The sequence below is a fragment of the Giraffa tippelskirchi genome, chromosome 6 (assembly GCF_054371585.1).
Source record: "Giraffa tippelskirchi isolate mGirTip1 chromosome 6, T2T-mGirTip1v1.2.pri, whole genome shotgun sequence".
Classification (NCBI taxonomy): Eukaryota; Metazoa; Chordata; class Mammalia; order Artiodactyla; family Giraffidae; genus Giraffa; species Giraffa tippelskirchi.
In genome coordinates, this window is record NC_137280.1 from 124,477,514 (window position 1) to 124,494,221 (window position 16,708).

The following is a 16,708-nucleotide window of genomic DNA, read 5'->3' on the forward strand; positions in this document are numbered from 1 at the left end:
ATAATTTGTCACAGGATATTGAATATAGTTCCCTGTGCTATTCAGTAGGACCTTGTTGTTCATCCATCGCATACATGAAAGTTTGCCTCTGCTAATCCCAGACTTCCAATCCTTTCCTCCCCTACTCCCCCTCACCATTGGCAAACACAAGTCAGTTCTCTGTATCTGCAAGTCTGTTTATGTTTCATAGATATGTTGACTTGTCTTTTATATTCAACATGTAAGTGATATCATATGGTATTTGTCTTTCTATTTCTGATTTGCTTCACTTAGTATGGTAATCTCTAGGTCCATCTATGTTGCTGCAAATAGCATTGTTTCATTCTTTTTGATGGTTGAGTAATTCAGGAAGCTTTTTTTTTTTTTGAGGGCGTTTAATAAAGGTTATATATCTTATTCCTTAGAGAGTGACAGGCCTAGGATCCAGCCAAAGATTCTGTATAGAAAGCTTTATGCAATGAGATTTTAGCAGATGATGTGTTTTCCTGTGTTGAGGGGAACTTCTCTGGATTCTCACAGTCTCCAAGGCTGCAAGTTTATTGTTGGAGGGAGATGAGATTGGCTATAGCCATGTTTTCAAATAATATTGAACTACTGTGGATTATTAACGTGTGTATGACTTTTCAGACTTCATTGTTCTTCATCTAATATATCAGGACAAATGGAGAGTGCTTACATCTTTGTGTTAGTTTAATGTTAGGGATAGTGGCTTAAAGCAATTACCTGAGTGGCTTTAGCAAGCCATGTTACTAAATGGTTTGTAGATTTTTTTAGTTTCATGTGTAACTCAGTTATATAAGCAATAAATAGTTTTTATAGCCTTTGTAAGAAGGGAAAACAAGACAGTCTGTGAAATTCTTCATTACTCTAGGACAGGGCCTCCAGGGGTGGATGATCCACTATTATTTTTTTGCCTCCCTTGTGCATTTTGATGCCCTTGTTCAGTGAAGAGCCCATTTCTGAGCTCTGTGTCATTGTGCATTCCACTGAGAGGCTACTCCTTTAAAGCCACAGGCCAAAATGCTGATACAAAAGGCATGCTCTGGTTTATTCATTCATTGACTATATGAGGACAGCTCCAGGCCCGGTTAACTCTCTGGCAAATGAAAGATCATGAATGAAGCAGGGATGGTTAATAATATTTGGGAGATTGATACCAGCATCAGTATTTAGACAGTAATGAATAAAACAGCAGGTTGTCTCCTTCCCGCCTGTTCCCCAAAGAAAAGCAACTTAGGAAATGGTAACACAGCCAAATGTGTTACCTATAGTGAGGAAGTCATAAAAACAGAGATCTTGTCTATGTCACAGTATCAACTGTCAGAGTCTCCTGGTGTTGCTCTGTTATTGTGAATGTCACTGCCACCTTTTAGAAGTGAATCCTGGGAATTCCCTGGTGGTCCAGTGGTTAATATTCTGTGCTTTCACTGAGGAGGCCACAGGTTTAATCCCTGGTCCAGGAACTAAGATCCCACAAGCCATGCAGCATGGCCAAAAAAAAAAAATTATATATATATATATATATATATATTCAGTAGAAGTGAACCCTTGCTGTTGCTGTTCCCCAGGGCCCCAGTGTGAAGCTTGCATGTCAGGAGTAGGTTCTTCCTAGATGAAGGCCTGTGGCTGTGGAATGCCTGTTCTTGTGGCTTTGGGGTTCGGATTTGATGCTGTTGCTTCTTTTCTTGGCCCACAGCAGGCTCACACTATGTGGCCCACTTCCTCTGTTGACAGGGTCATTCTCTACTTGTACCTGAGTTTCAGTAAACTTGAGTAACTCTTTGAGATAATTGCCCTCTGAACCAGGCAAAGTGTCTGGTCTGTTTAGCCAAACCACCCACACCATACCCTTGAAATCTGGCGAACTTTCAGATTTTTCCATCTGATGCAGTAACCAACAAATGGAAAAGATAATTTTATTTTTATTATCAGAGGTACTGAAGAGGAAGAGCAAGCCAGCTAGAGTTATTTCTTCCTTTGATATCCTCATTACTGGGCCTGTCAGGTAGTAAGTACTTAATGTTGAATAAACAAATGATCAGGTTTGCCAATAGTTATCTGCCAAGCAAACAAAATTACATGAATCCTATTAAAAGATATAAAGAATAACTAGAAAAAGTTATAAAAATAATAGAAAAAGAAGCTGCAATGATCCTGAAAGTTTACTTTTAGCAAGGTTGTTTTTGAGTGTTATCTCTGACAAGAGTGTGAAGTTTGAGTAATCTGAATTCCTCTTTCTGCCTAATTCTCAGTGTGATCATCACTTCTTCTTAGAAGCCTTCTCTGACTCCCCTGACCTGTTGTCTCTACTTTTTTTAGAATGGCCAGATGACTGTGAATGGAATAAACAAACATGTCAACACCAAAATTTAGTGAGAACTATAAACCTGAGATGGTAGAGCAGCACAGAACTAGTAATTCTAAAGCTTTTTTTAGCCCAGTCATACCCAAAATTGTGGGTATGAGAATCAAAAAAAAACCCTGAGGGACCTAGAATATAAAATAATCTATTCACAAAGATCCTATTAAAAGGCCAGCTAATTAGGGAGTGCAAAAAAAGACACAGAGGAGGTCTTTAGAATAAGATCAGCTTTCATGTTTTCAAACTTGCAGTTTTGTAAATTCCCAAAAAGGATATGTAAAGAGAGAGGGATAAGCATAACTTCTGGCTTTGAATGTAAGAATAGTTCCAAGGTGGGGAAAGTCTATGTAACCTAGAGAAAATTTTTTTAACCCCAAGTTTGTTACTTAGCCAAGTTACTTCTCAGTTTGAAGCAGAAGAAAACATTTAAACAGCTTAAGGAACTGTGGTGTCTTGTGAAGAAAAGAATCATGGATGGCATTGAGACATGTGTATTGTCATATGTGAAACAGAGCACCATTCCATGTTCGATGCATGTGACAAGGGCTCGGGGCCGGGGCAGTGGGATGATCCAGAGGGATGGGAGGGGGAGGGAGGTGGGTGGGGGGTTCGGGAAGGGGAACACATGTAAACCCATGGCTGATTCTTGTCAATGTATGGCAAAAACTATTACAATATTGTAAAGTAATTAGCCCCCAAGTAAAATAAATAAATTTATAAAAAAAAAAAAAAAAAAGTATCAAACCATTACTTTTCCCTCTTTTGTAACTTAGCATTCTTTTTTTTAATTTCTTTTACCTTTTTAATTAGCATGACTATATGTAACTTTTATATGAAATTCAATTAAAGAAAATTTTCACTGAAAAAAAAAAAAAAAAAAAAAAGAATCATGGGACTTCCCTGGCTGTTCAGTGGTTAAGAGTCTGAGCTTATACTGCAGGCGGCACAGATTTGATCCCTGGTTGGGAACTAAGATCCTGTATGCCTCGTGATATAACTGACCCCCCCCTCCCCGCCGCAAAAAAATCACAGTTACAAAAATCACTGTAAAAAGCAGTGATGAGCAGATATAAAGTAGTTTATCCATAAAGGAGAATTTTTAGTAATAGGAAGGGAAATTAGAGTACTAGAAGGAGACAGAAGGTCTACAGAGGCATTCTAGCTATTTAAAAAAAAAAAAATAGGTGGGTAGCACGAAAACAAAAAAGGCACTAAGAAAACTATTTTTTTCTGACTGTGGAATTTTTAAAAATACAGAATAAATAACAATTGCCTGTAATTCTAGCACCCAGGGAAAACCACTATAAATGTTTTTTTTTCCCATCTAGCCAAATTTTATCTGTCTACTGTTACTGTACACGTAAAGCATGAAAATCTTAATGTACAACTCCAGGAGTATTCCATGTAATCATGACTCAGCTTAAGATGGGGAACATCTCCATTATCCCAGAAGTCACCTCCTGTGCCTCTTCCAGTCAATATCCGTAGATTCGTTTTGGCTGTTCTTGAACCTCATATAAATGGAATCTTAGCAATATGAAGTCTAGGTTCTTTCATTGATCGTTATCTGTTTGACTCATCCATGTTGCTGCAGATAGTCATCATTCTTTCCTTATTGCTGGGCAGTTTCTGTTAGATAGACTAGACTATAATCTTTCTGTTCTGCTGTTGATGAACATTTGGATAGTTTCCAGTTAGGGGCTATAATAAATCAAGCTGCTTTGACTTTGTTTTTTGTCTGTATCACACAGCATATGGGATCTTTAGCTCCCTGACCAGAGACAGCGCCCGCACCGCATGTGTTGGAGGTGCAGGATCTTAACCACCGGAGCACCAGGGAAGTCTCTGGCAGTTCTTGCTTGTATCTTTGGTGGGCGTATGTACTCATTTTATTACTTCAGTGTATTTCTAAGAGAAGAGTCGCTGGGTAATAAGGTAAATACTGCCTGAGTAATGAATATATTATAAACTTTGTTCTAAAGGTGTGATTGCTTTAGCTTTTATATAAAAGTCCATGGTGTGGTGTGAATTATTCATGGTTTATAAGGATGGAGATCATTTTTTTTCTCCCATAAGAATAGTTGGCACTATTTATTGAAAAGACTAATTTTTACTTTCTGAGTTGCAGTGGTCCCTTTCTATTAAATTAGGTGACTACTGTGTGGGTCTCTTGTAGAATTCTTGATTCTGTAACATTGATCCATTTATTAATATTTCTTTTAAAGAAAATCAGGATCATGCTATTGCATTTTTCTTACACTTAATATTATATCATGCTTTGAAAGCAAATTAAAAATAAGTGCAAAGAAACTATTATATAGATATACCGTAATTTATTGTTTTGGTTTTTTTTGACATTTGGGTTTTCTTTCTTTTTTCTTTCTTTTTTCTGTTTTGTTTTACTCTTATGTTGCAGACTTTCCACAAATGTCTTGATAATCCTTGTTCATTCATTTATTAATGAGGCAATAAAAAGTCGATTAGAAGTTCTCTGTGCGTGGGCTTTATTGTGGAATGACTGGGTGAGTCATTTCTTTGGACTCTCAAGTATCATTATCAATATATTTTTCCCCTTGGGGCTGCTCAGTTTTTCCAGAGGAACATTCTCCACCCTGCTGCCTGCAAGGTCAGTGCCAAGATACTAGGTATCTTGTCATTTAAAAAATAACAACTTTGAAAAACTGTTCTTTCCTTCATCTCTATTTTGCTGAGGTCTTTGATTATTATCTCCATGGGCCACTTTCTGAAAGAATAGTTTCAACTCTTCTCATTTTATGGTTGAATGACTGAAAATCCTGTGACTTTGAGTGTGTCTTGAGTGGGATCATCAGATACTATTCAACACAGTCTTTTTAACAAGTTTTTATTTTATGTTGGATTATAGTTGATTTACAATGTTGTGTTAGTTTCAGGTGTATACCAAAGTGATTCAGTGATTCATATACAGGTGTCTGTTCTTTTTCAGATTCTTTTCCCATTTAGGTTGAGTAGAGTTCCCTGTGCTATACAGTAGGCCCTTGTTGGTTATCTATGTTAGATATAGTGTGTATACGTCAATCCCAAACTCATGTTTCCCCTTCAGTTACCATAAATTTGTTCTCTAAGTCTGTAAGTCTGTTTCTATTTTATAAATAAGTTCATTTGTATCATCCTTTTTTACGATTCTGCATATAAGCATTATCATATGATATTTGTCTTTGTCTGACATACTTCACTTAGTTATGATAATCTCCAGGTCTGTCTATGTTACTGCAAATGACGTTATTGTTTTTATGGCTGGGTAATATTCCATTGTACGTATGTACCACATCTTCTTTATCTATTCATCTGTTGAGGGACATTTAGGTTGCTTCCATGTCTTGGCTATCGTAAACAGTGCTGCAGTGAACATATGGGTACATGTATTAAGACATGGGATTGCAAAAAAGTCAGACATGACTTAGTAACTAAACAACAACAAATTCTTTCAAACCATGGTTTTCTCCAGATATGTGCCCAGGAGTGGAACTGCTCAATCATATAGTAGCTCTGTTTTTAGTTTTTTAAGGAACCTTCTCCATAGTGGCCGCACCAGTGTACATTCCCACCAGCAGTGTAGGGGGGGCTTCCGTTTTCTCCACACCTTCTCCAGTATCTGTTGTTCATAGACTTTTGGATGATGACCATGCTGACTGATGTGAGGTGATGTCTCACTGTAGTTTTGATTTGCATTCTCTGATAATTAGCAATGTTGAGCATTTTGTCACGTGCCTATTGGCCGTCTGTATGTCTTCTTTGGAGAAATGTCTATTTAGGTCTTCGGCCTGTTTTTTGATTAGGTTGTTTGTTTCTTTGATATTGAGGTACATGAGTTGTTTGTATATTTTGGAGATTAACCCCTGTTGGTCACATCATTGGCAAATATTTTGTCCCTATCTGTGGGTTGTCTTTTCACTTGGTTTATGGTTTGCTTTGCTGTGCAAAAGCTTTTGAGTTTAATTAGGTCCTATTTGTTTACTTTTGTTTTTATTTCCATTACTTTCAGAGTCAGATGAAAAATACATTTCTATGTTTTATGTCATTGAGCATTCTGACTGTTTTCCTCTAAGTTTTATAGTATCTGATCTTATATTTAGGTCTTTAATCTATTTTGAGTTTATTTCTGTGTATGTTGTTTAAAAAAATTTGTTTCATTCTTTTACATGTAACTGTCCAGTTTTTCCAGCACCACTTATTGAAGAGACTCTGTTTCCTCCATTGTAAATTTTTGTTTCCTTTGTCACCGATTAATTGACCATAGGAGCTTGGATTTATTCCTGGGCTTTCTATCCTGTTTCATTGGTCTGTATTTCTGTTTTTGTGCTGGTACCATATTGTTTTTATGACTCTAGTTTGTAGTGTAGTCCGAAGTCAGGGAACCTAACTCCTTCAACTCCATTTTTCTTTCTCAAGACTGCTTTGACTATTCAGGGTCTTTTGTGTCTCCATAAAAATTTTTAAATGTTTTGTTCTAGTTATGTGAAAAATGCCACTGGTAATTTAATAGGGATTGAGTTGAATCTGTAGATTGCCTTGAGTATTATAGTCATTTTGACAATATTGATTCTTCCAATCCAAGAACATGGTATTTCTTTCCATCTGTTTGTGTCATCTTCAATTTCTTTCATCAGTGTCTTACAGTTTTCAGAGTACAGGTCTTTTGTCTCCTTAGGCAGGTTTATTACTGGGTATTTCATTCTTTTTGATGCAATGGAAAATGGGATTGTTTCATTAATTTCTCTTTCATTGTTAGTGTAGAGAAATGCAACAGATTGCTGTGTGTTAATTTTGTATCCTACAATGTTACCAAGTTCGTTGATGAACTCTAGTAGTTATCCAGTAGCATCTTTAGGATTTTTTATGTGTAGTATCATGCCATCTATAAACAGTGAAAGTTTTACTTCTGCAGTTTGAATTCCTTTTATTTCTTTTTCTCCTCTGATTGCCTTGGCTAGGACTTCCAACACTATGTTGAGTAACAGTGGCAAGAGAGGACATCCTTTTCTTGTTCCTGATCTTAGAGAAAATGCTTTCAGCTTTTCACCATTGAATGTGATGTTAGCTGTGAGTTTGTCATGTATGGCCTTTATTATGTTGAGGTAGGTTCCCTCTATGCCCACTTTTTGGAGAGTTTTATCATAAATGAATGTTGAATTTTGTCATTAAGTTGTTCTGCATCTATTGAGATGATCATATGATATTTATTCTTCAGTTTGTTGATGGTGTATCACATTGGTTTGTGTATATTAAAGAATCTTTGCATCCCTGGGATAAATTCCACTTGATTATGATGTATGAGCCTTTTAATATATTGTTGAAATTTGATTTGCTAGTATTTTGTTGAGTATTTTTGCATTTATGTTCATCAGTGATACCGGCCTCTAATTTTCTATTTTTGTAGTGTCTTTGTCAGGTTTTAGTAGCAGGGTGATGGTGGCCTCATAGAATGAATTAAGGAGTGTTCCTTTCTCTGAAATTTTTTTGGAATAGTTTCATAAGGATAGATGTACAACTTTCTCTAAATGTTTGATAGAATTTGCCTGTGAAGCCATCTGGTCCTGGACTTTTGTTTGTTGGGAGTTTTAAACCATAGTTTCAGTACTTCTGATTGATCTTTTCACATTTTCTATTTCTTCTTGGTTCAGTTCTGCAAGGTTGTACTTTTCTAAGAATTTGTCCATTTCTTCTAGGTTGTCCATTTTATTGGCATATAGTTGTTTGTAGTAGTCTCTTACGATCATTTGTATTTTTGTGATGTCAGCTGTAACATCTTTTTCATTTCTAATTTTATCGATTTGAGCACTCTCCCTTTTTTCCTGATGAATCTAACTAAAGGTTTATCAATTTTATCTTTTCAGAGAACCAGCTTTTAGTTTCATTGATTGTTTCTGAGTTTGTTTGTTTGTTTTGTCTGTTTCATTTATTTATTTATTTATTTATTTTAATACTTATTTATTTATTTTGGCTGTACCAGGTCTTAGTTGCAGCATGGAAACTCTTAGTTTCAGCATATGGGATCTAGTTCCCTGACCGGGGATTGAACCTGGGTCCCCTGCATTGGGAGCACAGAGTCTTAGCCACTGGACCACCAGGGAAGTCCCTGTCTGTTTCATTTATTTCTGCTCTAATCTTTATGATTTCTTTCTTTTTATTAACTTTGGGTTTTGTTTGTTGTTCTTTCCCTAGTTGCTTTAGATGTCAGGTTAGGTTGTTTGATATTTTTCTTGTTTCCTGAGGTAAGATTGTATTGCTATAAACTTCTCTCTACTTCTAGAACTACTTTTGTTGCATCCCATAGGTTTTAGGTTGTTGTGTTTTCACTGTTGTTTGTCTACAGGTTGTTTGTTTTTTTTAATTTCCTCCTTGATTTCATTGGTGATCCATTGGTTGTTTAGTAACAGTGTTTAGCCTCCACTTGTCTGTGTTTTTTACAGTTTTTTCCCCTGTAATTGACTTCTAATCTCATAGCATTGTGGTTGGATAAGATGTTTGATATGATTTTAATTTTCTTAAATTTACTGAGACTTGCTTTGTGGCCCAGCACGTGATCGTTCCTGGAGTATGTTCCATGTGCACTTGAATGTGTCTTCATCTGTTTTGGGGATGGAATGTTCTATAAATGTCAGTTAAGTCCTTGTAGTCTAATGTGTCATATAAGACCTGTGTTTCCTTTTTAATTTTCTGTCTGTATGATCTGTCCTTTGATGAAAGTGGGGTCTTAAAGTCCCTTACTATTATTGTGTTACTGTCATTTCCTCCTTTTATGGTTGTTAGTATTTATCTTAAATATTGAGATGCTCCTATGTTGGGTACATATATATTTACAGTTGTTATATCTTGTTCTTGAACTGATCCCTTGATCATTATGTAGTGTCCTTCTCTGTCTCTTGTAACAGTCTTTATTTTAAAGTCTATTTTGTCTGCTATGAGTATTGACACTCCAGGTTTCTTTTGATTTCCATTTGCATGGAGATTTCCGTTCCCTCACTTTCAGTCTGTATGCATCCCTAGATCTGAATTGGGTCCCTTGTAGGGAGAGAAAAATAGGTCTTGTCTTTTTTAAGACAGGCAGTCTCTGTCTTCTGTTGGAACATTTAATCCATTTATATTTAAGGTAATTATCGGTATGTATGTTCTTATTGCCATTTTGTTAATTGTTTTGGATTTGTTTTTGTAAGTCTTTTTTCCTCTTTTGTTCTTGTCTCTTGTGATTTGATAACTAACTTTAATGTTGTTTTGGATTGCTTTTCTTTGTGTGTGGGTTTTTTTTTTCCATCTATTGTGGATTTTTGGTTTGTGGTTTCCATGAAGTTTTGATACAGTGGTCTATATATAAACAAAACTGTTTGAAGTTGCTGGTCTTTTAATTTCAAATGCATTTTCAGTATCCTGCATTGTGCTTTCCTCTTCTTATGATTGCGGGTTTTGATATTTGTATGTGGATGATTTCCTACCTTTACTATATGTTTGCTTTTCTGGTGAGCTTTTCCATTCATAATTTTCCTGTTTCTAGGCTGGCCTTTTCTTTTCCACCTAGAGAAGTTCCTTTAGCATTTGTTGGAAAGTTGGTCTGCTCATGCTGAACTCTCTTAGCTCTCGCTTGTCTGTAAAGCTTTTGATTTCTCCATCAAATTTGAATGAGAGTCCAGCTGGGTGAAGTATTCTTGGTTGTGGGTTCTTCCCTTTCATCACTTTAAATATAGTGTGCCACTCCCTTCTGGCCTGCAGAGTTTCTGCTGAAAAATCAGCTGATAACCTTAGGGGTTATATATGGTTTCTTTTTTTGGTTTTGTTTCTCCACTGTGCAGCTTATGGGATTTTAGTTCTACCAGGGATTGAACTCTGGGATTTGACACTGAAAGTGCCATATGGTAACCACTGGACCAAGAGAACTTCCCCCTTGTATGTTATTTGTTGCTTTTCCCTTGTTGCTTTTAACAACTTAATGACTGGAGACATATTAATATGTCTTTTGTTATCTGAGCATTATTGACTGGAAACATTTCAGTATTCACTTACATAACAAATTGCCAGCCACAGGCATTAGTTTCTGCAGAAATCTCCCAGTCAATAATGTATTAATATTTTCTGTCAGTTTGATTGCTGTGTCTCTCAGCACGTTCTCCCTTGGGTTTATTCTGCCTGCGACACTCTGCGCTTCCTGGACTTGGGTGTGACTGTTTCCTTTCCCATGATAGGGTAGTTTTCAGCTATTATCTCTTCAAATATTTTTTTCAGGTCCCTTCTATTTTCCTTCTGGGACCCCTATAATGCAAATTGTGTGTTTAGTGTTGTCCCAGAGGTCTCTGAGACCATCCTCTTTTTTTTCCATTATTTTTTCTTTATTCAGTTCCATGGCAATAATTTACCAATCCTTCTGCCTCATTTATTCTGCTATTGATTTTTTCTAGTGTATTTTTCATTCAGTAATTTTTCATCTCTGTTTATTCTTTGGATTTTCTGCTGCTGCTGCTGCTAAGTCGCTTCAGTCGTGTCCGGCTCTGTGCGACCCCATAGACGGCAACCCATCAGGTTCCGCCGTCCTCTTTGTTAAACAGTTCTTGTATCTTCTTGATCTGTGCCTCCATTCTTTTTCCGAGACCTTGGATCATATTTACTGTCATTACTCTGAATTCTTTTTCAGATGGATTCAATGCAGTCTTAGTTGATCCTAGCTTCTGCTTGATTTGAGCTGTCTCTCTTGGAGCTGTGAATTGTCCTTAATGCTACAGTTTCCACTGTTTACATTTGATCTTCAGTATAACACACTCTCCTATATCAGTGCTTACATTTCACCCGACCAAATTTATAAGGGAAAAATTCATGTTTTAAAGTTTTGTATCATACCTTAAATTTAAAGCTCATTTATATTTTGGTTATGTTAAATGGCTTGTACTAGACTGTGTTACTGTGAGGGAATCTTTCTTTACTTGGGTTTGCTTCTGTGCAAGCTTGGGAACAATTGATTCCCACTGGGTGAACTCCTGCTTTTCAGATGCCAGCTCTGGAATCTTTGATCTCAATATAGATGGAGTTTCTGTGATTTTTGGTGTTCTCTTACTGGAATTTTTTTCCTGCCTAGAGGACACTGAAAATAAATCCAGATTTTATTGCCCTAAGATGATTGTGTTCTGGGAACACAGGGACAGAGTGTGCATTGGGGTTGGGTCATGATAGTAGAACATTGTTTGGTTTATCCTGTTTATAAGTGCCTCTGAGTAGTACATGAGGTTCCCCCCAACCCCAGACATCAAGCAATTTCTCAGGCAAAGGAGAAAGATATGTACTAAAAACAAGAGGGAAACATGATTGAGGGAAGACACATTTATTTGAGAGAGTTTTGAGGGTCCCAGGAATAGTGAGGAATACATACACAGAAATCAATCAAGAAAAGTCATGAAAGATTGAAGTGTGAGGTTGTGATATTTCTAAATACTTTGTTCTCTTTTCCTTTTCACTGCTCATTGTTTTTAGAAGGGCACTGTCTTCAGAGAAATATAGGTCTAGACTTTGCTAGAGGGAGAACAATCATTATTACAGGGTCTTGTTGTATTAATGAAATTATTAAACTACAGTTTTGATGGAATTAGGTCAATTCAGAGGATACCCATTGATCCCACCCCCCATACACACATACTGAATTTTAGGACAGAATAGTTATGATGGCTGTGTTCTACTTCTGTGACTTAAAAAATAACTAATGGAATAGCCATAGGGAATTAATAAGACTGATTTCTGTATTAACCAGGGCTCACTAGGTTTACCACAGCCTTCCAGGTAGGAGAGAGGAAATGCAGAAGTAGTCAGCAGTTAAGTATGCTCAGATTCACATGATGATTGCAGTGTTAGTCACTACCAGCCTTTGCCTTAGGTTAAAGGGAAAGTCATTCCCAGGTCAGAGTATGATACCATGTTGGCATAGGCCAGAGAGCAAAGAGGGGAAAGAACTCCCGTTCTTTTCTGAATCCCTGTTAGGCCCCTGGAAAAAGAATGGGAGACAGAAGGCAGATATGGTCAAAAGAGAGAGCTTCCAGCCATTCTGACTCCATATTATAATGTTTCAGTTTATTATCACCTCCTTCAAATGGCAGTCTCCTCACTCACACCTCTTCCCACTGGGTTTAAGGCCCTACTCCAGCCCAGTAGTCTATTTACCACCTTTTCTAAAAAAACACCATCCTTATGTTTCTCTTTTTAACCCATTGTCGAGGGAAGGATTTGAACCAATATTCATTTCTATACCCCACTGCTTAGACCAGTGCCAGGCATAGTCAGCACTGCATAAATGTCTGCTTGCTTGAACATCACTCAGGGGTTCCTTAGCTTACCTTACTATTGGCTCCTAGCACTGGAAATTCTACAGAGGTAGCTTAGGTTAGGTTGGGTTTCAGTCTGATTTATGAGCTATTATAAAGTCATCTGGAATTCCATTTCTTTCCTTCTTTCTTCTGTACCTTTCTGAAGTACCTACTTCATCTTAAGGCTGGTGACCCCCTCAGGGTTGAAGATTGGCTGTCAGCAGTTTGTAGCCCATGTCCTTACTGGACTATGTGTTTGCCTGTGTTAAAGCAAAAGGAAGTTTGGGAGCGTGTTTGGAGAGCCCTAAGATTTTAACTGATCAAACCACTTTAGAAATAATCCGAGTGGCCAAGGGTTGCCATTTGTGATTGGCTTAGTCCTAAATTCCTTGAATCAATCTTGATGGAAAAGAGGAAAGGGTGACTTAGATTGGCTTAGGTTAGACTGGGTTTACCCTGGAGCTGGTAAGGAATGAGCTTCCTTTGAAATACATGAACTGCAGGAAGAAAGAATGGATCCATAACTGGAAATCTGACTTATTATGAAGGGGGATATGGTGGTTGTATGGGCAGCCAGCAAAGTCCACTATTTTAATCCGTATTTTTTAGGGAGCCTTACTTTATTTATAAGTAAGAAAAGTAATTTATTACTTAAATTAATAAGTATTTATTACTTTATAAGAAGCTGTTCTCTTTTTATAGAGTCATTTATGAATTTATTGATTGCATGTTATGAAGAATTAATGGTGAAATTATTAAATTTTGAGCATGAGACTCTTTCCTTTATTAACTTAGATAGGTAAAACATTACATATCAGCCCAGGAGAGGGGTGACAGTACAAGGCAGCAAGATGACAGGATCAGATTCATCCAGAGCGTATGGACTTTGCATTCCCCAGTAGTGCTTTTAATCAGGAAGTCCTTGATCAGGCACTTTAGGGGCTACAGAGATGGTAGAAAGGAGATGCTGACCCCTTCCAGACTTCAGGCCTAATCAAGAAAATGGATAAAAGGCTCTGGGGGCTGGGAGGAAATGGCCTCTCTCACAGAAGCAGAGCACCCAGAACAGGAACTATAAAACAGTAGGGGTTCCTGGTGAGCCCTCCAGAGTCCTGGGAGCCTGGATGGTCAGAGTAGATGCTTGGCATCCTCTGTAAATAGCTCTACCCTTTGTGCGGTAACAACCGAGCACACTGCTCAGCTGTGCAGAGCTAGGGATCTGGGGAGATCAACCAGGTCACCCAGTGCCCGGGGCAGGAGCAACCCTTACCCCATCCCTGGTCACTCACTGCTGGCATGGCTACTTGGCTTGATTCCTGCTGTCACAGCCTGTCGTCTAGTGAGGCAGGCAGACAAAAAGCAATCAGATACATAAGATATTTGCCAGTGGTGAGAAGAAAACAAAATGGACAGAGCTGAAAGTGTGCAAGAGGTTTAGGATATCTCTAAGGCAATTTGCAAATTGTCTCATGATTACAGTTTTTTTCTAATGATTTTCTCAGATTAACAACAAATAACTTTTACTGTTTGTCTCCTAGGTGTACTCTGCAGGTCCCTGATGAACCAAGGGAACCCTCCGCCGTATCCGGGCCCCGGTCCGACGGCCCCATATCCCCCTTATCCATCACAACCGATGGGGCCTGGAGTCTACCCTCCAGGACCTCCAGGGGGACCCTACCCACCTCCTCAGGGTGGGTACCCCTACCAAGGATACCCACAGTATGGCTGGCAGGGCGGACCTCAGGAGCCTCCTAAAACCACAGGTACTGTGATGTGAACGGGGTGGGTGTACAGTCGGCCCTCCGTATCTGTGGGTTCCACACCCACAAATTCAACCAACTACCAGATTGAAAATATTTGGGGAAAGAAATTCTGGAAATTTCCAAAAAGCATAACTTGAGTTTGCTGCTCTCTGGAAACTACTTACATAACATTCATGTTGTATTTACAACTATTTAAACAACATTTACATTGTGTTGGGTGCCATAAATAATCTAGAAGTGATTTAAAGCATACAGGAGGACGTGTGTAGGTTATATGCAAGTACCTTTCATATAAAGTATTTATATATAAGGGACTCGAGGCACCACAGGTTTTGGTATCATGTGGATCCCGGAACAAGTAAGTCCTCACGGACACTGAGGGACGACTGTATGTGTGTACGTGGGTGCATATGTGCGCAGTCCCACGTCACCAAAGGAAATGTTTGCATGTTTTCTTTGGCAGAGGAGAAATTCTGCCCTTTGTGTGCTGTGGTTGACATTCCCAAAGCTTGGTGACAGCATAGGTTGGCTTCTAACTCCTGAGAAAGGTTTCTTTCTCAGGAGAGTTGAATCAGTTCTGCTTCCTTCCTTCACATTTCTTGACCCCTGTGGGGCTGATGACTTCCCGGCCGACATGTTTTCTGAGGGCACCTCCTCAAGCAGTGAGTGGGGCCAAAGTAGCAGATAGATTCCTGCTCTGGCAGCCAGTTTTGTTTTCCAAGTTTAGCCTGTTGGGATTTTTTTATCTCTCAGCTTGTTGACCCTCAAGTCATCCTCTTGCCCCTGTTATTGGGGTTGGTTTTCTTTGCTAATATGCTTTCATAATTCTCTGTAACCTGCTAGCTGAGCTGTCAGCAGGCTTGTAGTCCTTCTTGTGTGCTAGAACAGTGCTTCTCAAAGTTTACTCTGGAGACAAGGGCCAGTCCGTGAGCAGCTATCAGGCTGCCATGAGGTAAATACAGAAAGTGAGAGTAAACATCTGAAAACTTTGAAAACAGTTTGACATTGCTGTGACATTCAAGCCTGTAATCTTGCATTTTACAAAAAGTAGCAGTCTGTGAAGGGTTAGGAAGGAAACATCTTGAGAAGCACTGTGCTACATGTCTGGGTGACTGCTGTGACTGTTCTATAACCTTTTGGTTTGCAGAATAGTTGCTCTCTTAGAGCTTTCAGCTTTTGAATATAGCTCATTCTTACTGAGTGCTTATTATGTGCCAGGTGCTTTCCTAAGAGCTTTATATACATTCACATTTAATCCTTGCAACAGTCTTACAAGGTTATTCCCATTTTGCAATGAAGTGATTGAGGCACAGAGTGGAGTGATGACTTGCCCAAGGCCACCCAGCTAGAAATGGGAGAGCCCAGATCTGAATCCTGACAGGTTAACTGTGGACTCTGTGCCTGTATCTCATTGCTGTTGTCCCTCTCCTGTCTTTTCTGAACTGCCACATTCGTCTGAATTTTAGAGCCTTAAGCTGCCTCAGAGATTTTCTGAGGTTAATTTATAGTTTAACCCCTAAGGTTTAATAGTTTAACCCCTAAGATTAAATTTTATAGTTTAACCCCTTACTAATCAAAAGTAGTAACAGAATTGAAGGTTCTTTTTATTTTAGAATTTGATGGTTCTTTAGAATGGGTGGATACCAAGGAAGAAAAATAGGTTTAAGAGGAGTTGTGGGCTCAGTATGGGAAAGATTACACTTTTATGGTGTGAAGTCAGAGGCTATATTAAGGTTGAATAGATTTGAATACCTTTAAAAGATTTAGTTTATTTTGAAGGAAAACTTTTACAATCCAAAGGTTCTGTTTCTTTTTTAAAGTGTTACAACATGTGTTTGGAGGAGTTCAGGAAGTACAACCAGTATAATCAGAATAGTTGGCATCCAGGTCTGTGACATCAGAGGGGGATTTCCTGAAAATAAAGCTCAGTTTCTAGGTTTCTGTTTCAAAATAAGGTAACCCTGTGATGAATGAAAGAAGGCAGTCTAAAAAGACCACATAATGTATGATTCTGTTTATGTGCAATTCAAGACTAAGCCAAACTAACCTGTGGTTCTGGAGATCAAAAGAGTGGAGTGGGGGCTGGGGTGGTGTTTGGTATTGACTGGGAAGGGCACAGGGAACCTTCTGGCTATTAGGAGTATTCTTTTATCTTAATCTGGGTATAAACATTTTTCAAGCCTCACACTTAATATCTGTGCACTTTAGTATATATGTCAATAAAAAAAAGTCAGCCCAGCATTTGTATTAAACAGTAGACTCAGTCC

The 16,708-nt window shown here is 38.2% G+C and overlaps 1 protein-coding gene and 1 non-coding gene across 2 annotated transcripts in view; one reads left to right on the forward strand and one right to left on the reverse strand.

Annotated features, from left to right (window-relative positions):
- The window catches only part of CYSTM1 (cysteine rich transmembrane module containing 1), a 74,110-nt gene that overhangs the window by 34,811 nt on the left and 22,591 nt on the right, over nt 1-16,708 (forward strand). Inside the window, exon 6 of the mRNA XM_081500993.1 lies at nt 14,217-14,441. Within this exon, the coding sequence (XP_081357119.1) occupies nt 14,217-14,441 (225 nt within the window). The remainder of the gene's footprint in view (nt 1-14,216; nt 14,442-16,708) is intronic.
- Nucleotides 8,403-8,475, reverse strand: TRNAG-CCC (transfer RNA glycine (anticodon CCC)). Its single transcript has one exon. It is a non-coding gene; the product is annotated as a tRNA-Gly (tRNA).